The sequence below is a fragment of the Mercenaria mercenaria genome, chromosome 17 (assembly GCF_021730395.1).
Source record: "Mercenaria mercenaria strain notata chromosome 17, MADL_Memer_1, whole genome shotgun sequence".
Lineage (NCBI taxonomy): Eukaryota > Metazoa > Mollusca > Bivalvia > Venerida > Veneridae > Mercenaria > Mercenaria mercenaria.
In genome coordinates, this window is record NC_069377.1 from 34,542,773 (window position 1) to 34,565,823 (window position 23,051).

A 23,051-nucleotide genomic window follows, 5' to 3' on the forward strand; every position below is an offset into this window, starting at 1 on the left:
CCTTTGCGACCAGTGCAGACCAAGATCAGCCTGCACATCCGTGCAGTCTGATCATGGTCTGCACTGTTCGCTATTCAATCAGTTAATTTTCAGTGAACACCCCTTCAAATAATAGATGGTATTGCCCAAATTGAATGATAGACAAGTCCATTATAGAAAGGGTAAAGGTTAAAATAGAGTATTGGCAGTCGGTAATTTCCGTGCGATAACGTATTCCTGTATGGCATTCTTCAGATGATATTGTATCATACAAGCACTTCTATTCATTCCTTATTTCTAACATCAAGGGCATATATGAAATAGGATAAGCTATGTTCCAAAAATGCATCCTCAACAAACCGCAACTAATTAGCAGTGTATAATGTGGGCGCGTACACGATAAACATATACACAAAAACAGGTAGACAGAGTAAAACATATAACCAACGAGGACAAAACGAAGAAATAAAATAACTCATTGGAACGGCCAGTAAATAATTATCCCTTTGCAAACATGGACAGTAATTGTTGTAAGATTTCTTTGCAATTTCTTTAAAACATGAAGACAAAACGATGCGGTTTTGCGACCATTTAACTATTATACCAAACTAGTATAATTATAACTTTTGATATGCAACACAATTTACCTACTTAGGTTATCAATCGTTATCAATGGTATTCGAATTGGAATACTTTTAACAGTCTAATTTGGTAGAGGGTCAGCTAAATCCATTTGTGTGAAATTATTTTACAATCCGACAAGCAACCTGTAGTAAATTTCATTGGAAGATTTATCTATTTTTAGCTTTTGCAGACATTATGTGCAGCGGAACGGAACCGTTTGAACACCTCTGAAAGGAGACCATCGAAGAAACATTCAAACAAAGTTTCATTAATTTCCATGTTATGGTTTCAGTGGGTTTTATTTTTGAGGAAAATAGTTTACAGACGACAGACAGACACCGGGTGGTGTAATCACAATAGCTTGTGCCGAGGTGAGCTTGGAAGTTAACCGATTCTGATAAAAACCGCATATGGAAAAAGCCAAGTGTTAAGCAAATGGTACTCCTCCCAGTCCAAAAACAGGAAACAGTAGGGAAATGTAATACATGCAGAAAATATACCACTCCTTGGATAACATGTCTTCACACTGTATAATGAAACCATACACCCAGATGTGAAGGAAAATCTGACACTTCTGCGAAGCGTCACGACTCGTGATGCCAGACACCGATATAGAAAAAATATTTTTGTACGCGTTTCTCTACAGGTTTTACGTTTTATTTCAGCACTGGAATTGCCCAGTGTTGCACTGTCATGTTCCTCTGTTGCTAGACACAACATAAATGTAAGTGACTTTTATGCTGGTTTTGTTGCTAGTCTTGTTATTTGTAACTTTTGTAAAGTTGTTGTATATAGTAATTTTCAGCTGGTTTATTCAGACTTTGAATTTGTTTAACATTTTCTTCCATTTGCATTTAATTCTATATTTTCGCAAGGTCATGTCGTCTTTGTGTATTGCCTAAAATGTTTTAATCTATGTTTAGCATGTCTTGCATGTATCTGCTGTTTTCTTTGAATGGTGTTTATTATGTTCAAATATTTTGCAACTGTTTTCTTGAATTTCAATTGTTTCTATACTTTCCTATTAGAAACAAAGAGAAAATTACAGAAATTGATCACTATGGTTATGTTTAGAAGTAAAGAGAAATTTCTAGAAATGTCCAGTTTATATATTTATGAGGAAATGTTTTTCTGATCTTTCTGATCTGTTAATCTTTCGTACAACATATAGGTTTGGTTTCAATTAAATTATTTTAGGAACAGTAAATTTTCTAAACGAAAATTGCCAGAATATGGAGTTAGAATTAAATCTTACTTTTTATGCGTTTCTGGCAAATCCATGAGTTGCATTAGCATTTCTTGGATGATGTGCAAGAAGTCTCAAGGTGGTTTATACCCGTCTAAACGCACAAAACAGCTTTCAGTACTTATATTTACATTTTACAGCAACTGTTACAAAAATAAAGTTTTTGCCTTTCGTGATTGTGTATCAGAAACTCAAATGACTGATTGCCAGCATAATTATATTTTCAACTTTTAAATAGAACAGCCAAAAATACCCGCTCGCATTAAATTGTAATTTGCCTCCCGATAAAAATGCAATTCCTGATTCTTCATTTTCATTTAAAATATCCTTAAATCCGGCAAAAAAATGATATAGTCCCGTCGATTCATTTTGATTTTTATCGTCAGAAAAAAAGAAAAAGATTTTAGCTACAATTGAACATTTTGGTGTCAAATTTTGAAATATGTTTCAAATGACGCCATTTCCTTCATGTCTTTTCTTTTCCTATACAAAACATATGAGTTAGTATTTAAAATAGAAGTCATGAATTGCGGAATTAAGCTTTTTTGGGGTTAATCAAATTTTGGCGAACTAATGGATTTGTTCAAAACTTAAATAACTGGTCATCTACACATGTTTGTGTTCCCCGAGTTGTCAGACACGTCTGATTTTCTGTGGAAGTATTTTAAAAATTTGATTTTCCTATCCTGCTTGCCAAAGCATTATTTCAGCATGAGTATCAATTTTTAATAAATAAACCTAGTTTGCTTAAGGAATGATATGAAAATAAGCAATATCGTATTTGCAATTTCACAAAGTTACTATTACCTCCCTTTGTACATCTCGGCTGCGCAACCAAGAAAATGGATGAATTTCTAAGCTACACGCCGTTTTAAAATGTGTTGTTTTTTTCTTTCAGTTAGTTGAAATATCACTTAGCTATGCAAATGTAAAACTAGAAATTATATTGAAATAAAAAATAGTCCACTTATTAAATACTTTTATATTAAAGAGAGGTAATTACAAAATTTCATAAAAAGTTATGAAATATACATTCCTAGTAGGAATGTAACTCGATGTAATGGGTATTTTAATTTCTTAAATAAATCTCTAACAGAATATAATTATGAAAACTGATAAAAATGTCTTACTGTGTTGTTCGGTTTTGACTGACCACCTTTAAAGCAATATACAAGTATTCAGGATCATTGAAAATTCAATTCAATGCTTGAATATCATAAACTTTCGGACTTTATTTTCAGGTATTCTATTTAAATATTGCGCTTTTGAAAATGTATGTGAATAAAGTTTACCATTATTTAAAGTTTGTTGCTGGCTTTTCGTTATAGGTACGCCTGGCTTATACCAATATAGTTGTCAAACTTGAGTGTCAACAAGATAAACGTAGTTTGCCTTACAAATATCGAATACGCATCTTTTACTTCAATTGTTTAATGTTAACATACTATCTATCTAAATCACGAAAATCAATAAATGTAACTACTAAATACAGAAACTTTCTGTATTTGAAGAGAAACACTCACAGTCAAATGTATATTTGACAGTCATTTGTTTGCAATACTTTGGTTTGCTATACATGTATTAGGGTCTGTACAATTCTAAACTTAATACACAGTACTTGTTATACACACACACATGTTCCTTTATGTTTAAGTAAGTATTCATATATTCAAATAAATCTTAGAGTAACATAACTTTAAAGAAAAGAATGTACAAAATCGATATTAAGATATTATTTAAAAAGATAGGCAGTATCAAGGAGAAACTAAAAAAATCTTTACTATTACCAGAGCTAAATTTTGAGAATAAAAGGTAAGGGTAGATTTCCCGGAAGCACAGAGCACCCCAAACACAAGACATATACAACATGTACTTATTTACGTGCACTGCCTCCAAATAGTTTACTGGACTCCCTTTAGTGCCTTTTAGTTTAAATATATATTTATTACAGAACTTCAAGAAAACAATTACCACGAAATATATGAGGAATTAGACAAAAAGGTTTATTAGCTTGCGGGTGTCCTCTCGTTAATGCCTTTTGGTATCATTATGTGTGTAAGGAATTCACCTGGCATTGATTAATTTTATTAACACTGTCCTATAGGTTTAGAAGATGAAGAGTAACGGTTGGTGTACCACTAAACAGTATAAACTGACTAGCTGTGCCTTTGCCCCTCACCGTTCCCAGGCAATGTCTATGGTGTTCATTTATTTTTTGTTTGTTTATTATTATTATCATTCTGCATTTACTGAAGGAAAACTTATGTTTCAACTCCATTGCACACATCTTCATGGTCTGGCGGGGACGCGCCCGGTCCCTGCTGTGCTAATTATCATCATCATCATCATCATCATTATTATTATTATTATTATTATTATACCAGATTTATATAGCGCCCTTTTCATGATAAACATGTTCAAAGGCGCCGTACATATAGCAAATGCAGCCGCACAGGGCGCGAAATTCATCCTCTACTAGTACAGACACAGAGCGATCTAACCGGAGGGACAGAGTGAGATAGAGAGGAATTATATTTAGATACAGGCTGTCCGGCTAACTTAGCCTACTCTTTGCGAATAGACAGTCTGGTTCTTTAACGTGTTTAACGTGTATAGTACCGATACACGCGAAGCCGTCTTTCCTGGGAAGAACCAGTACAGGCCTCTTAGTTAGGTGGAAGACACTCGAGAACATCTCTGAAATTTCCAGTGCCTGGACCGGGATTCGAACCTTCATCCAATTAACTACTGTTACATAATCGCTTATGAGCTGCAGAAAAGGCTGGAGTTGTTTCAACAATACTGGCACTGCTTTGTTTGTTACGGACGTTTTGTTTGAATTTCATTAGAATTAGAAACTGACGAATAAGAATTGACAGATTTCAATTATCATCAGGATTCCCTTGGTCATCTGCGCATACACATGCTGAATATATATATATATATTTGTGTGTCTGTTTTATGCACCATTCGCTTTGTACTGGTTTCTCTGAAATGATTAAATAATTATAAAGTGTAAATGCGTATGACTTTTATTGTGATAGGTTATAGATACTGGATTTGCATCGAGAATTATGCTCTCATTCTTCCGCTAGATTATATTTAGTCGCGCAATATTTTCGCTGCAAAGCTCTCGCATATTTCTCGATACAAATATAATGAACTGTAGCTATTTTTTCTAAAAAAATTTTCACAATATCATTTCAGAGAGCATACCAAGGGTATAAAGTTTTTCCAAACAAAAGTAGAAGTATTACTTAACACTGCTCATTGAAGTGACCAGACACGTGCAGTAAAGCAGATGGTATGAAGAACGATATCTCATACTGAACAAAATGCCAATCTTGACAAAAAGAGAGCCTGGTTTTTCTACAATGTGACCAGACAGGATATACGGAATGTCATATTGCTTCATGGATATGGAGATTTTTGCCTTTTATTTTGATTGTTGTCGGAGTCGTTGGAAATATTCTGAACATGACAATCTTGTCTAGAAAGCAGCTACGCAAGAAATCAACATGTGTGTATCTTTTATTTCTAGCGGTGACTGACACGACGGTATTATGTTTCGGAACGTTTGTTGAAATACTAAGAAATGTGTTTGGCATTTACTTTTACTTGCAATCGGCAGTCAGTTGCATTATGACGGAATGGATCATTTACACGGCTGGTATGAGTTCCTGTTGGATAATTGTGGCAGTTACTATAGAAAGGGCACTTCTCACGTTGTTTCCAACGACAGCAAAGTCAAAAATGACATCTCGAAATGCTTTGATTGTTTCAGTAACTTTACTGATATCCGTTGCTTTGCATAATGGAAACTTACTTTACGCCTACACATTTACGGAGGTAAATGTTAACGTGACAGACAGAAATGAAACGAAAATGAGACATGTGAAATCATGTTCGCTTCGAGATGAACACACACATTTCTACAACAACACATGGAGCGTCATGCTTTTTCTAACAGGCTCCTTGTTGCCCATAGCATTTATTGTGACCGGAAATGCAATCGTAGGGATATGTTTAATCAAACGCAGGCGAGCTCTTCAGCGAATCCAGGCTATGGAAAGAAGTAACGAAACAAATGCTTACCAGAGGTCTAGAAATGGTTTCAGTAAAAAGATGTTCTTCGTACTCAGTGGCGTCTTTATAGTCACAACTGTGCCATACGGTGTCTACTTTGTACGTCTCGAATACCACCAAGAAGTCAGCGGGCATACTCTTGCCAAGTACCAGCTGGTGTCCGTATTGATGAAATGCTTAGTGTGGAGCAATTTTAGTTTCAACTTTTTTCTTTACTTTATGACCGGAACGTTGTTTAAGAAAGAATTTAAGAAGATGCTAGAAAGTGCACGGAAACCCGTTTGTTCGATAACTGGAAGATCTACTGTTCATCCGTTGGAAGAGAGACCCGACCTTTGACACGTTTAGTGAAAAACAATGCGAAAGAAAGAATAATAAAACTTTAAATATAATAATAAATATGTAAAATTGACATCTGGATACGAGTACATCAGTACTCTGAGAACCCCTCCGTATAGAAACATTTTTCAATGTACAATTTTTTTTTCTAATAGTCTATTACTGTTGAAGACATTGTATAAAATACGGACCGTACAAGAATGTTAGTTATCAGAAACAGCAATGTTGGACCAAAAGGGTAATAATTTTGTAAGACAGGCGAAATATTTAAGGTTTCTGCACATTGCAATGTCCTGTATCATGTGTGAAGTTGCATCTTGATTCCTTTAATATCTTATTCTGGACAAACATAACATATGAACCACACCACTTTTACAGTTCGGGAGTAATGATACGTAAGTAACCGCCTCAGTAGCCTAGTGGTAGAGCGTCCGCGGGAGGTCGTGGGTTCGATCTCTGGTCGCGTCATAACAAAGGCGTAAACAATGGTACTAGTAGCTTCCTCGCTTGGCGCTCAGCATTATGAGGAGAGGATAGTAATAGGACTATTCGGTCCGGTGTCAGTATAATGTGACTGGGTTGGGTATCATGACATGTGACTATGGCGTGATATTCCAGTGAGGCAGCACTATAAAGATGGGCATTGTGCTCACTGCTACAAATAGACACCGTCGTTCATATGACTGAAAAATTGTTGAAAAAGACGTTAAACCCGAACACACACACGCACGCGCACACGCACGCTCGCTCGCACGCACGCACGCACGCACGCACGCATAACGGACGCCATGTGGACAAGGTCATCCCCTTGCCGGAGGAAATGATTCGGTTAAAGGTAGCCAAGATGTATTCTGTTCAAAAGTTGAGTTTTTAGATACTGCTGTTAACTTCTCCTCACAATGATATTTTCTAGAGTTTTAAGTACATTTACTAATGGGAAATAATTCAAATAGTGTTACTGTTTTTGTTTTCTGGGTCCGTATTCACCAACGTTTAAATCTGAAACTTTTACGTAGAATGACAAATGTTGAATTAGTCATCAATCTGTTAATGGCAAAGTTATATTGAGCAATTTGTAGATTCAGAATGCACAGTTACATTACAGTCTCTGTAGAACATTGAATTTATAAATTAAAGATAAAAAAAACACTTTCGGCAAATAAACGTCTTCTTTAGAACACTAACAACGCTTAAAATGAATTCTAATATGCTTGTCTCTGTTAAAACACTCTTACCATAGAATGACGTCACGTTAACGTGCGGTGACGTCAAAGTTTTTGTTGCGACCAAGAAAGAGCGCTTCTATATTTTATCTACTGTTTTAGATTAAGTACATATTCGAATGGAAATAATTTATAGCAAAAGTGTGCTTTAACACAATTTATGCACATTGGGCGGTTATACGTCGGGCGTAATAATTTCACGAGGGCGCAGCCCGTGTGAAATTATTTGTGCATTTGTTCTTAAATAACAAATGACATAACGTCCGTTTAACGGTAGCGTTATACTAACATGATATAAATGCAGAACGAAAACTATATCATATAATACTGGTAATTTGAAAAAAAAACTCATATAGATTGCAGTAAAGCAACTAAATATAATATACATGTACACAATTTGGACCAACGTAAGTGGTGCAAAATTCCTCAGATATGTAGCTATAATATAATCATAATATGGGAAAAGAAAATATACATAATATTATAAATATATTTTACATCAACATGTATAAATGACGTCAACATTATATGTAATATAACACGTTTCAATTCAAACCATTTGGAGTTAAAGTGTTCATTAATCCAAAACGATTCTCTTAACAAACGTTCCAAAGTACTTTACACAATTTCTACAGTCATTTATGCAATTATCGTTTATATCAAAATGTGCTTAAAGGTTCCCAGCAAACAACGGATCGGAAAATTGTCGGCTCCTCATGGGTTTTAATAACTATTGTTTACTTAGACCAACACACTTTTCTTTAAATTTATTGCATGAAACAAGATATATGATATTTTAGTAGAAAATTCAGTGTTATAGTTAAAAAGACACTTGTTGATAGGAATATTACTTACAGAACTGCTTTCAATAAAAGAGCTACAGTGTGTACATCTACTTCCATAAAAATCTAGATGAAACATTCATATTTCTGTTAAAAGACACTATGTCAGAATGGACAAAGATATCTTTAATTTTTTATGTAAAAAACGAAAATAAGAAAATGATATTTGAATTTCTTTTCAACGATCAAGACTTTTTAGTGATTTTTATTGTCACATGGTAATAGAGACGGAAGTGAGTAATGTAGCGCTAGGGGAGATGATCGCTGCTCGGAGTTTGTGTCTGTGAAAGTTAATCAACTTAGTACTTTTTTAACCATTTGTTTATTTTCAAAGCAGTTCAAAGAACAGTCTGTTATTTTTGTTTCTTCCTACATAATTAATTGAATATCAGATATAAAGCTCTAGAAAACTTGTTTCCCGTGCGTTGCGACAAAATTCTATATCAAGGATTGTAATTTTAACGTAGCTCCTTAATCGCACCTTTGGTCCGAATTGTATAAAAAATGAAAATGACGTCAATGTTTCGTTAGTCCTCAAAACTGACTACTAAAGAGTATTATTGTATGTTTATTCATGTTTCAGACAGATCTGGTGTTTCACCAGTATAATATTCATGTCTAGTTTCCATAGTTACGCTCATAAATGGTTCAGATATTATGCACCAGCCATTGCATTTACAAAAACATTATACTCTTCAAGTATGTATTGCCAGTTAAAGAAATATTCAACTTTAAAATATTTATAATAATCATTATTGTAAGCCAATATGAACAGGCAGGTTACAATTGATGCTTACATAAACAACAGTTCAGTCAAAACCAAAATACGATATCAAGGCAAAGAATAGACATAAATGCTTACTAGGTGAATACAAGGGCGTGTCAAGTCATGTGAACGAACGTCGAAAACTTTAACGGGTACTTAAGTGAACAAAACACTAGGGCGTGTCAGATGGTATAAACGAGCAAAGTTTAAAAATCATCGAGAACTGTATTGGTTACTTAAGCGAATAAAGCACAGGGGCGTGTCAAATAGTGTAAACGAGCGAAGTTTATAAAAATTGTATAAAACTTTAATTGGTACTAAGGTGAACAAAGTACATGGGCGTGTCAACTGGTGTTAGCGAGCAAAGTTAAATAATCGTCGAAAATTTTAGATATTTTTGGTATTTTTTGTCGTACTTCTCCAGACCTTGCAATAATAACAGTTAACAATTATTCAGGGAAACATTTAAGATTTCTTAAATAATGAGTTTTGCATGACAGTTGTATAAACTTGCACACAAACATTGCACATTTCAGTACATTTCTGTGTTATCATGACCGTATGCAAAGGACATGTCGGGTATGAGTTTGACATTTAATTATCAAAATGACTGATTGTCACTGGATTTGTATGTTATGTTTTATGCTATACAAATATTCTCAGTTTTTTCGAATTTTGAAAACTAAATAAATATTAAAGTCATCTGAATTTTGTGAATCCCCCTCTAAACCGGAACCCTAGAACACCGGAAACCCGTCCAACCTAAACTAATTTTGCAGTTCCGAAATTTTGCCTCCTTATTTCAACGGAAATCGGAACCCATCAATTCAAGAACCGAACCTTTTTCCAGACCGAACATCCATTTATCAACACAAAATTACCCCTGAAAAAAACCAAACAATTATACATGCAATCAGAAGTTTTGCCTGGTATCACGACTACCAGATTATACTCTATTTGGTAGCATATGTCCATACAATTTTAATGATGTTGTTTCATACAGTACCTCAACAAAATGAGTTATCACCCTTGCTTATATAACTATTAATGTTACCTTCTAAACGGAACTTTTACTCTAGTTTAGAGGCTGTTCGGTTAAGTGTATTTTCTAGTATTGAATGGGCTTAAAGTGTTTCTATTTTTCTCATATTAATGATGTATTCTCTTGTCAAATTTTATGTTAAAAAGCAGGTTTACTTTGTCGGTGAAAATGGGAGAAGTAAATCTACCAGAAACCATAATCTGACTGTGTTACCAGTATGCTGATAGTGAGTTTGATAGGGAAAAGCAACGCTCTCAAATTACAAGTAATTGATACACCGTAGCTTGTTATACCTCACCTTTCCTTAAAGCATAAATAGCAAGACGTGATAAGACGTGAAGAAAGAACAAATGACATTAATAATCACGAATATTTTGGTTTAGTCAGACGGTATACTAATATATTTACACCTTAAGGAGGGTAAACTAATTTGAACGTCATTAATATAAGGTTTGTATTCTTTTAACAGTCTTAAGGTTAATAATTGCTTATTTTCGAGGGTTTTATTACCTGAAAATCTTAAAGACCTCTTTGTCCATTCTGACATAAGGTCTCTTAACAGAAATGCAAATGTTTCATCCAAATTTTGTAGAAGTAGATGTACACACTGTAGCTAATAACTCTATTCATATTAACAACAAGGAAATCCATTGATGCAAGCATCAAAGACGCCGCCAACTGTTGTGTCTGAAGTACATTTATTGCAATATGAGAAGTCACCTAATCATTACTTTATTAGTCTGACTGGCTACAAGTTATCAACATTAGCACATAAAACAATATATGTTATAAACTGTTTAAAACATGAAGAATAAACATGATAGAAAAGTTTTACCATACAAATGCAATACAAATCCTCTACCTGCAATGACATTAACATTGCGAGTAGGTGGTCCCTTTACATACAAAATTAAAGTAATTATTTCACTAACTAAGGTCACCTCCTGTGAAAAGTTCTTATATGCAGGAGCGTGTGTATGAAGTGTCACAGAAATGCAGTTTGTTGGGAAATGAGGAAATGTTGAAATTATTTCAAAGTTGTGGTTCACAGAAACCATTATTTTTATTATCATGTAATGTAATGAGTGTTTTCTATTTACTGATGAAGTTTTATGGACCTTAGTCACCTACATTATAGATTTCAGAATGCAGATTATACACAGCAATTTACTGTTTCCCTTGCCAAAAACAACCAAAAATTTTGTCCAAGAAAAGAATGATATAACATAAATAATCTATATTGCCCCTATTCACAAAGCATGAATCTTTCTTATATACTTTTGAATATCATAGAATTCATTTTTTTTTCGGACGAACGATAAACTTGAAGTCCCCGTTGCACTGTAAGGTTACTAGGAGTATGTCAGTGTCTAGTTCAAATCTAATATTACAAGAAATTTAGCAAGCATAATAACCCACTGCCAAAGTGTAGAAAATATTTCAATGAAAATGTTTTTTTTTTTTTTTTTTTTGGTCAGGAATGGACAATACAAAAACTATCTATTAAATTAAAAACAAAAAAGAAAACAAAAAAGAAACAAGTAACAAGATATAATAAAACCAGAGCAACTGACTAGTCATATAAGATCAATGAACATATAAATTCAACAAGGAATTCTATTTTAAAGTCACTGATGCTTTGATAAGTTATGGTTCCACGGCTTTTGATATTTCGATCTAACCGCATTTAAAGAAGTATTAACTTGTCACTGACAAATTCAGCCAAATGCTCTTTAGCCTGTTGCACACCTTAGTTGACAGTGTATATCTGTAAACAATGAGTAGAGCTATATGACACATAAGCAAAAAAAAAAAAAAAAAAAAGAAAGAAAAAAGAATAAAACAAGAGGGACAAGATGGCCCTAGGTCGCTCACCTAAGAAACACACCATAACAGTGTAAAACATGTTTGACCTAGTGATTTCATGGAAACAAATATTCTGACCAATTTTCATTAAGATTGGACCAAAAAATTGGTCTCTTGCGATAAAACAAGCATTTTCTTAGATATGACCTAGTTTTTGACCCTAGATGACCCATGTTCAAACACGACCTAGATTTTATCAAGGCAATCATTCTGACCAAAATTCATGAAGATCAATTGAAAAATACAGCCTCTATCACATACACAAGTTTTTTCTTTGATTTGACCAAGTGACCTAGTTTTTGACCTCAGATGACCCATATTCAAATTCGACCTAGATTTCATTAAGGCAATCATCCTGACCAAATTTCATAAAAATCAATTGAAAAAAACAGTCTCTATCGCATACACAAGATTTTTCTTTAATTTGACCTAGTGACCTAGTTTTTGACCTCAGATAACCCATATTCAAACTCGACCTAGATTTCATCAAGCCAATCACTCTGACCAAATTTCATGAATATCAATTGAAAACTACATCCTCTATTGCCTACACAATGTTTTTCTTCGATTTGACCTAGTGACCTAGTTTTTGACCCCAGATGACCCATTTTCGAACTCGGCCTCGATTTTATCAAGGTAATCATTCTGGCTAAATTTCATGAGGAATAATTGAAAAATACAGCCTCTATTGCATACACAATGTTTTTCCTTGATCTGACCTAGTGACCTAGTTTTTGACCCCAGATGACCCATTTTCGAACTTGGCCTAGATTTCATCAAGGCAATCATTCTGACAAAAATTCATGAAGATCAATTGAAAAATACCGCCTCTATCGCATACACAAGGTTTTTCTTTGATTTGACCTAGTGACCTAGTTTTTGACCCCAGATGACCCATTTTCGAACTCGGCCTAGATTTCATCAAGGTTATCATTCTGACCAATATTCATGAGGAATAATTGAAAAATACAGCCTCTATCGCATACACAAGGTTTTTCTTTGATTTGACCTAGTGACCTAGTTTTTGACCCGAGATGACCCATTTTCGAACTAGGCCTAGATTTCATCAAGGCAATCATTCTGACCAATATTCATGAAGATCAAATGAAAAATACAGCCTCTATCGCATACACAAGGTTTTTCTTTGATTTAACCTAGTGACCTAGTTTTTGACCCAAGATAACCCATTTTCTAACTAGGCCTAGATTTCATCAAGGCAATCATTCTGACCAAAATTCATGAAGATCAAATGAAAAATACAGCCTCTATCGCATACACAAGGTTTTTCTTTGATTTGACCTAGTGACCTAGTTTTTGACCCGAGATGACCCATTTCGAACTCGGCCTAGATTTTATCAAGGCAATCATTCTGACCAATATTCATGAAGATCAATTGAAAAATACAGCCTCTATCGCATACACAAGGTTTTTCTTTGATTTGACCTAGTGACCTAGTTTTTGACCCGAGATGACCCATTTTCGAACTCGGCCTAGATTTCATCAAGGTTATCATTCTGACCAATATTCATGAAGATCAATTGAAAAATACAGCCTCTATCGCATACACAAGGTTTTTCTTTGATTTGACCTAGTGACCTAGTTTTTGACCCTAGATGACCCATTTTCGAACTTGGCCTAGATTTCATCAAGGTTATCATTCTGACCAATATTCATGAAGATTAATTGAAAAATACAGCCTCTATCGCATACACAAGCTAAATGTTGACAGACGACAGACGACAGACGCCAGACGACAGACAGACAGACGACGGACGCCGGACATCGAGTGATCAGAAAAACTCACCTGAGCATTGCTCAGGTGAGCTAAAAAACAAACAAACAAAACTAATAGAAATAGGAATTTGCAAAAGTGTGCGCATTCTGAAATTACATCACTGTACCTATAAACAAAGAAAATAAGACAAAAAGGTTAAAAGTAAGTTAACAGCGGCACTTCCTTCGTTCATTTCAACATATCTATGCTTATTGATTCCTTTATTTACTTTGTAAATACGTTTTTTTTTTGAGGAATTTTTATGCAGGCAAATTGTAATTTACCATATTTTTTTTTTTTAATATTCTCTTCGAAGTTGTAAAATACACGAACGTTCCCTTGTCCAGGCGATTCACGCGTTACAGTATAGGTTATAACACACTAAATAGCCACCACTATATATTCTATATAAAATGACAAGTTTTCACAATGCTGCAATACACACCTAGACCCATTTTAAATTTCTTTAACTTACATTTTCTTGTAGAATAACATTTATACTGTAGAAATATCCAAAGAAAAGAAGGGGTCATGTTTGATGCAAGAAAAATATTTCTGGTCAAACGGACACACCGTAATTTTTACACTGAAATGACAATCACAATTTAGGGTAGGGGTGTATGAATAAATTTCACATGTTAAATCAGTTTGGAGTCTTTTTTCAACATGCAAATGCTACCAGTATATCAAGTATAGGCATGCAATATGATTTCAACCAATATATAGCAATGATTTCAAGGAAAAATCCTTCTTACAGCAAAAAAAACTGAGAACTATTTGAATCCGCCATTATGCGACTACCATTTTTTCAAAGGTGCTCAGGCTATTTAGTGTCATGTATGCCTATAAAGGAAATATGAATTTTTTTTTTCAGCTTTTTGCTCTCTAAGTGGAAGTTTCATCTATATCAGCTTATAAAACAAGTTTCAGCCCAAACAAACCAGTAGTTTTCTCAAATCACTATTTTGTACAGCCATCATTTTGTCCAAAGACTGCGGTTTAAGCCGTTAAATTTGGCTGAATCACATATAGTCATTAAACGCTGTTTTTTTCAAAAAACCCGTAAAATATTACATCAAATATACCACCAGCAAGTGCGAATAGACAACTACACTGAAAAAACTTATAATTATGCAACTGTGATAAAATATAGAACAAAATTAGTGTTTAGTGAATTTTTTTGGTTAAAAAAAAAGCTTATTTTCAGTAAAAAATGGGAAAAAATGTCTTTCTTTTCATCACAAATGCAACAATACTGCATATTTTTTGCATTCTATAGCTAAAGTCATATCTCATGGCCATGGTATTCAAGTTCTCTCCAACAATTCATGTCAAAATGTAACTAAAAAGGTGTTGATACTGCACACCTGGTCTCTGCTCAAAAATGTGTGAAATTCCTCAGGTCAGTACTGTCAGACACAGAATCCTCCTGAATGTTAGTTAAGTTTCTGCATGCCTTGTTACTAACACATATAATTTAGAAAATAAAATAAAAAAAAAGGTTTAGTGAAATAATCATTTTGTTAAAGAATAAGCCGCTCTTCAAGTGAGATGCCACGGAAATTTTCCCGTAAAAGTCATAACAGACTGTCGGATTTAAAAAGGGGTAAATCATGAAGGTAAAACTAACATTTCTTTACTTAGTCAGACAAGTGTTACTGCAAAAAAGTATGTTAGACTTACAAAAGAGACTTTTGAGTCAGGTTAATGATAACGAAGGTTTACTTACACTAAATGATGTAAATGGCTCTGAACGGGTGTTGCACACTCTGCGATCACTAAACAGCTGTCCTAAGTTGGCGGATGAGTACAGTACAACCAGGAAACACTGAGGCTCACCCTATCTGTTAACTCACAAACTGTACTGTCCTAAGCTGCTACAGGAAATGTTTAACTCTGAAATAAAAAGGCATTGCACTGGTGAAAACATATGTGATGGCAATCTGAATTTTGATGCTGAATCTTCTCGTAAATGGGATAGCTTGGAAGAGCGGCTTAAATGCTCAAAATGTAGCTATATTAGTAAATATTATAAGCTTTATGATGAGGTTGAAAAACAAGGAAGGGGTAGAAAAGCTGCTAAAATCAATGTGGCTTCCAGTTTAGGTGTAATGACAACCCCAATAGGTAATACAGGTGCAGCTAGATTACTGGCCCATGCTGAGATAATTCCACCCTGTGTTACTGGTATGCAAAGATTGTCAAATAAAGTTGGTGAAAACATGAAACCCTTAACAAACAAATATGCAGAAGTAAGACAGTCACTTAAACAGGAAAATGCAAAATGTGGTAATTCAAATAGCTCAGAAGCTTAACCGAAGGGACCCCTGCTACAATAACCCCTTTGTTTAACTCCGAAAGTACGCCCTTTCAAGCTGGCACCATTGTCGCAACAACTATTTGTGAAAATAATACACAAGAAAGTCAATATCGGTGCATTTGTTGGTGTTAAAGCATGTACAGCTGCTTCTAAATTAAGAAATCAAGGTATAAAAATGTAAAGTGCCCCAATCATCCAGGCCACTGTACAGCAAAATTTAGATGAGGCCCAATCCATTGGTGATGAAGCCAAATGGAATGAAATGGTATCTAAGGATATTACTAAAGAATCTTCAGATTTCACACCACACAGGTGATGAGATTCTAAAGGTCATTCTGGTGTAGACAAAGGTCAAGGAACTAAAACTGTGCACTTGAAAGATGTGAGGCACCTAGCAAATTCTCTAAAAAGGCAAATTAACCGGGCACCAATTTAGTGACAAAATGTTCCGTGGTAAACAGAAGTCTAATCTAAAAAAACAGATTTGCTCTATCTATTAAATCTAGGTGTGTTTCAGAGCTATCAAGTGCACATAAGAAGTACAAAAGCAATTTGAAAGTAATAAAACACAAAATGCCTAATATAATTTCAGCAATAGTACTATGTTTCAAAGGTACTGTGTACCTCATGTTTCTAAATACAGCTTGGTTTGTTCTGGCAACTACAGAAAAGCAAAAAACTATATAGCCAGACAATGTCAGGCTAAAATGACTGATGATGATGAACTTTACTCAGGAAATGTATTGAAGTTCTCCTTGGTCCAGAAAGCATAGAAAAAACTAAATTTTTAACATCTACACAGAAATGTGAAGCAGTGAACAGATCCTATAATGCATGCTTGCCCAAAAATGTTACATTTCTCCGCAACTGCCATGGCCGTATCCATGGCCAGATTCTAAGACTAAATCATGGCTTGCTGACACTGTTATCCTAAAGCTAGGGTAAATGGTGTAAAACTGTCACATGGCTCTTCTGTTATCAGACACCTTTTAAGAACAGAGTACTACGACAAGTTGCGTAAAACTACTAGGTACATATCGCGAGCAAGACGCAGTCCGTTTTTGCATCACGCCAGTATAGGTACAAATTAACATACAGATTTACACTATTCAAAGGTCTCACTGACCCCAAGCCTGACTTTTCTAGCACCCCACACCTAAAAGGATCATGCTTATGCATAGAGTGTGATATTAGGATGAAATAAAGATGGTTATAAGTAAAATTATTGTGCTGCCTTGTGGCCAGCTGAGCCGGCACTGCACACATATAACAAGTTATATTAACCGCACAAATGTAAATAAGCCTTGTAAAAGTTGTGTAATAATAGTGCTATATTATCAAAAATATTATACAAAAATAGTATAAACTACTGTATACCATAGAATACAGTCCTTGAAAGAAAACTCCCTAAACTTATGGCCTGAGCATTGTCCCCACATTTCTGCCTTTCATATTTATGAACTGGGGTTCAATGCTCAAATGTTCCGGGTTCACACACAGAGAAAAGTGGCATATATGCGACACGTGTAGGCCTTCGGGAATTTTAAAATATTTCTAGTGGCCTGACACATAAGTCCTGTGCACATAATATTGTTTTCCTGACAGTTTTCTCCAGCAGTTTTGTTAGTTATTTTTCCATAGCTAGGATTTTTATTCACTGTCGTACAACAAGCCAATTCCGACACAAGTTTTTCGCGCCCCTCGTTATACGAATTATCATTTATTTTTGCTTAATTACTTTCAAAAACTCATTTCTGGGTTGTATGTGCCATGTTTACAATTTTTTTTTATATTGCATCGAATGACAGAAAACTTAGTAATTCTACCGGTGACACATTACTATAGGTTATAACACACTAAATAGCCACCACTATATATTCTATATAAAATGACAAGTTTTCACAATGCTGCAATACACACCTAGACCCATTTTAAATTTCTTTAACTTACATTTTCTTGTAGAATAACATTTATACTGTAAAAATATCCAAAGAAAAGAGGGGTCATTGTTGATGCAAGAAAAATATTTCTGGTCAAACGGACACACCGTAATTTTTACACTGAAATGACAATCACAATTTAGGGTAGGGGTGTATGAATAAATTTCACATGTTAAATCAGTTTGGAGTCTTTTTTCAACATGCAAATGCTACCAGTATATCAAGTATAGGCATGCAATATGATTTCAACCAATATATAGCAATGATTTCAAGGAAAAATCCTTCTTACAGCAAAAAAAACTGAGAACTATTTGAATCCGCCATTATGCGACTACCATTTTTTCAAAGGTGCTCAGGCTATTTAGTGTCTGTATGCCTATAAGGAAATATGAATTTTTTTTTTTCAGCTTTTTTGCTCTCTATGTGAAGTTTCATCTATATTCAGCTTATAAAACAAGTTTCAGCCCAAACAAACCAGTAGTTTTCTCAAAATCACTATTTTTGTACAGCCATCATTTTGTCCAAAGACTGCGGTTTAAGCCGTTAAATTTGGCTGAATCACATATAGTCATTAAACGCTGTTTTTTCAAAAAACCCGTAAAATATTACATCAAATATACCACCAGCAAGTGCGGAATAGACAACTACACTGAAAAAAAAACTTATAATTATGCAACTGTGATAAAATATAGAACAAAATTAGTGTTTAGTGAATTTTTTTTTGGTTAAAAAAAAGCTTATTTTTCAGTAAAAAATGGGAAAATTGTCTTTCTTTTCATCACAAATGCAACAATACTGCATATTTTTGCATTCTATAGCTAAAGTCATATCTCATGGCCATGGTATTCAAGTTCTCTCCAACAATTCATGTCAAAATGTAACTAAAAAGGTGTTGATACTGCACACCTGGTCTCTGCTCAAAAATGTGTGAAATTCCTCAGGTTCAGTACTGTCAGACACAGGAATCCTCCTGAAATGTTAGTTAAGTTTCTGCATGCCTTGTTACTAACACATATAATTTAGAAAATAAAATAGAAAAAAAAAGGTTTAGTGTAAATAATCATTTTGTTAAGAAATAAGCCGCTCTTCAAGTGAGATGCCACGGAAATTTTCCCGTAAAAGTCATAACAGACTTGTCGGATTTAAAAAGGGGGTAAATCATGAAGGTAAAACTAACATTTCTTTACTTAGTCAGACAAGTGTTACTGCAAAAAAGTATGTTAGACTTACAAAAGAGACTTTTGAGTCAAGGGTTAATGATAACGAAGGTTTACTTACACTAAATGATGTAAATGGCTCTGAAACGGGTGTTGCACCTCTGCGATCACTAAACAGCTGTCCTAAGTTGGCGGATGAGTACAGTACACCAGGAAACACTGAGGCTCACCCTGATCTGTTAACTCACAAACTGTACTGTCCTAAGCTGCTACAGGAAATGTTTAACTCTGAAATAAAAAGGCATTGCACTGTGAAAACATATGTGATGGCAATCTGAATTTTGATGCTGAATCTTCTCGTAAATGGGGATTAGCTTGGGAAGAGCGGCTTAAATGCTCAAAATGTAGCTATATTAGTAAATATTATAAGCTTTATGATGAGGTTGAAAAACAAGGAAGGGGTAGAAAAGCTGCTAAAATCAATGTTGGCTTCCAGTTAGGTGTAATGACAACCCCAATAGGTAATACAGGTGCAGCTAGATTACTGGCCCATGCTGAGATAATTCCACCCTGTGTTACTGGTATGCAAAGATTGTCAAATAAAGTTGGTGAAAACATTGAAACCCTTAACAAACAGAATATGCATGAAGTAAGACAGTCACTTAAACAGGAAAATGCAAAATGTGGTAATTCAAATAGCTCAGAAGTCTTAACCGAAGGGGACCCCTGCTACAATAACCCCTTGTTTAACTCCGAAAGTACGCCCTTTCAAGCTGGCACCATTGTCGCAACAACTATTTGTGAAAATAATACACATAGAAAGTCAATTATCGGTGCATTTGTTGGTGTTAAAGCATGTACAGCTGCTTCTAAATTAAGAAATCAAGGGTATAAAAATGTAAAGTGCCCCAATCATCCAGGCCACTGTACAGCAAATTTAGATGAGGCCCAATCCATTGGTGATGAAGCCAAATGGAATGAAATGGTATCTAAGGATATTACTAAAGATCTTCAGATTTCACACCACACAGGTGATGGAGATTCTAAAGGTCATTCTGGTGTAGACAAAGGTCAAGGAACTAAAAACTGTGCACTTGAAAGATGTGAGGCACCTAGCAAATTCTCTAAAAAGGCAAATTAACCGGGCACCATTTAGTGACAAAATGTTCCGTGGTAAACAGAAGTCTAATCTAAAAAACAGATTTGCTCTATCTATTAAATCTAGGTGTGTTTCAGAGCTATCAAGTGCACATAAGAAGTAACAAAAGCAATTTGAAAGTAATAAAACACAAAATGCCTAATATAATTTCAGCAATAGTACTATGTTTCAAAGGTTACTGTGGTACCTCATGTTCTAAATACAGCTTGGTTTGTTCTGGCAACTACAGAAAAGCAAAAACTATATGCCAGACAATGTCAGGCTTAAATGACTGATGATGATGAGACTTTACTCAGAAATGTATTGAAGTTCTCCTTGGTCCAGAAAGCATAGAAAAAACTAAATTTTTAACATCTACACAGAAATGTGAAGCAGTGAACAGATCCTATAATGCATGCTTGCCCAAAAATGTTACATTTCTCCGCAACTGCCATGGCCGTATCCATGGCCAGATTCTAAGACTAAATCATGGGCTTGCTGACACTGTTATCCTTAAAGCTAGGGTAAATGGTGTAAAACTGTCACATGGCTCTTCTGTTATCAGACACCTTTTAAGAACAGAGTACTACGACAAGTTGCGTAAAACTACTAGGTACATATCGCGAGCAAGACGCAGTCGTTTTGCATCACGCCAGTATAGGTACAAATTACATACAGATTTACACTATTCAAAGGGTCTCACTGACCCCAAGCCTGACTTTTCTAGCACCCCACACATAAAAGATCATGCTTATGCATAGAGTGTGATATTAGGATGAAATAAAGATGGTTATAAGTAAAATTATTGTGCTGCCTTGTGGCCAGCTGAGCCGGCACTGCACACATATAACAAGTTATATTAACCGCACAAATGTAAATAAGCCTTGTAAAAGTTGTGTATATAATAGTGCTATATTTATCAAAAATATTAATACAAAAATAGTAAACTACTGTATACCATAGAATACAGTCCTTGAAAGAAAACTCCCTAAACTTATGCCTGAGCATTGGTCCCCACATTTCTGCCTTTCATTATTTATGAACTGGGTTCAATGCTCAAATGTTCCGGGTTCACACACAGAGAAAAGTGGCATATATGCGACACGTGTAGGCCTTCGGGAATTTTTAAAATATTTCTAGTGGCCTGACACATAAGTCTGTGCACATAATATTGTTTTCTGACAGTTTCTCCAGGCAGTTTTGTTGTTATTTTTCCATAGCTAGGATTTTTATTCACTGTCGTACAACCAAGCCATTTCCGACACCCTTTTTCCCCCACCGGTATAGAATTATCATTTATTTTTTGCTTAATTCTTTCAAAAATCAATTGTCTGGGTTGATGTGCCATGTTTACAAATTTTTTTTTATTTGCAGACGACAGAAAATTTTAGTAATTCTACCGGGTGACAATTCTTATAGGTTATAACACACTAAATAGCCACCACTATATATTCTATATAAAATGACAAGTTTCCACAATGCTGCAATACACACCTAGACCCATTTTAAATTTCTTTAACTTACATTTTCTTGTAGAATAACATTTATACTGTAAAAATATCCAAAGAAAAGTAGGGGTCATGTTTGATGCAAGAAAAATATTTCTGGTCAAACGGACACACCGTAATTTTTACACTGAAATGACAATCACAATTTAGGGTAGGGGTGTATGAATAAATTTCACATGTTAAATCAGTTTGGAGTCTTTTTTCAACATGCAAATGCTACCAGTATATCAAGTATAGGCATGCAATATGATTTCAACCAATATATAGCAATGATTTCAAGGAAAAATCCTTCTTACAGCAAAAAAAACTGAGAACTATTTGAATCCGCCATTATGCGACTACCATTTTTTCAAAGGTGCTCAGGCTATTTAGTGTCTGTATGCCTATAAGGATGATTTTCATCTGCGTGTGTTCTATTATTAGAATTGAATTAGGTAATAGGTCAAGTAGCAAAGAAACCATAGAAAACTTGACTTACAAGTAAACCTACCCTTATCAATAAATCATAACTTTTTTTCAAACGAAATTGTAAAATAAAAAAATATGTCAGCTCACAAAGAGAGGAATAGACAGATAGCATGTTTAATATCACATAAAAATTGTAACATACATTATTTTATGATTTTCTTTTTGCCATGTTTTTAAAGTTATTTCACTAAAAAATGTATTGTGACAATATCGTTGATCTTTTACAAACAATATGCATGTTTTTCAGTTTATCACTAACGAACTATGCATTACCATCTTAACAGGTCCAAGTAACTAAAAGTGTATCCCGATACTGCACACCTGGCCTCTGGCGGCGTCGAATTACCAGTTAACTGCAACACTGACTGTTCTACTGTAAGTTTTCATATAGTTTTGTTTCAGCGAATAAAATGAAAAAAAGTTGTATGTGTCAAACTAAAAAACCTCAACGCCTGAATACGGATGCTAAACATCAAACAATTGTCGATCAAAACTCAATACAATCAGTGAGTAAACTAATTCTATAGAAAATGTGTTCATGTAATATGTAGTATGTAAATAAAATAGGGTAATATAACAGGAGCTTCACTGAATGATGAAATCGGCTCGAATGGTGTTTTCAAGTCGGATACTCAGCTTCCTAGAGTGCGATGAGTACAGTACAACAAAACACGAGCCACGCCGATGTTAACTCACAAACCGTACAGTCCTAAGCTGCTACAGGAATGTTAAC

At 34.6% G+C, this 23,051-nt stretch overlaps 1 protein-coding gene and 1 long non-coding RNA gene across 3 annotated transcripts; one reads left to right on the forward strand and one right to left on the reverse strand.

Annotated features, from left to right (window-relative positions):
- The first annotated feature begins 5,491 nt into the window (after nucleotides 1-5,491).
- Nucleotides 5,492-6,274, forward strand: LOC123535813 (uncharacterized). Its single transcript, XM_045318564.2, has one exon. It carries the CDS (start codon nucleotides 5,492-5,494, stop codon nucleotides 6,272-6,274), a length of 783 nt encoding a protein of 260 aa, XP_045174499.2.
- An 11,950-nt stretch (nucleotides 6,275-18,224) lies between these two features.
- On the reverse strand, nucleotides 18,225-22,231 carry LOC128549902 (uncharacterized). Of its 2 annotated transcripts, none has more exons than XR_008367994.1 (3): nucleotides 21,867-22,231; nucleotides 19,326-19,492; nucleotides 18,225-19,017 (listed from the first exon to the last, which is right to left on the reverse strand). It is a non-coding gene; the product is annotated as an uncharacterized LOC128549902 (long non-coding RNA). The 2 variants fall into 2 exon arrangements; XR_008367995.1 differs by lacking the exon at nucleotides 21,867-22,231 and adding an exon at nucleotides 20,779-21,068.
- Between the last annotated feature and the right edge of the window lie 820 nt (nucleotides 22,232-23,051).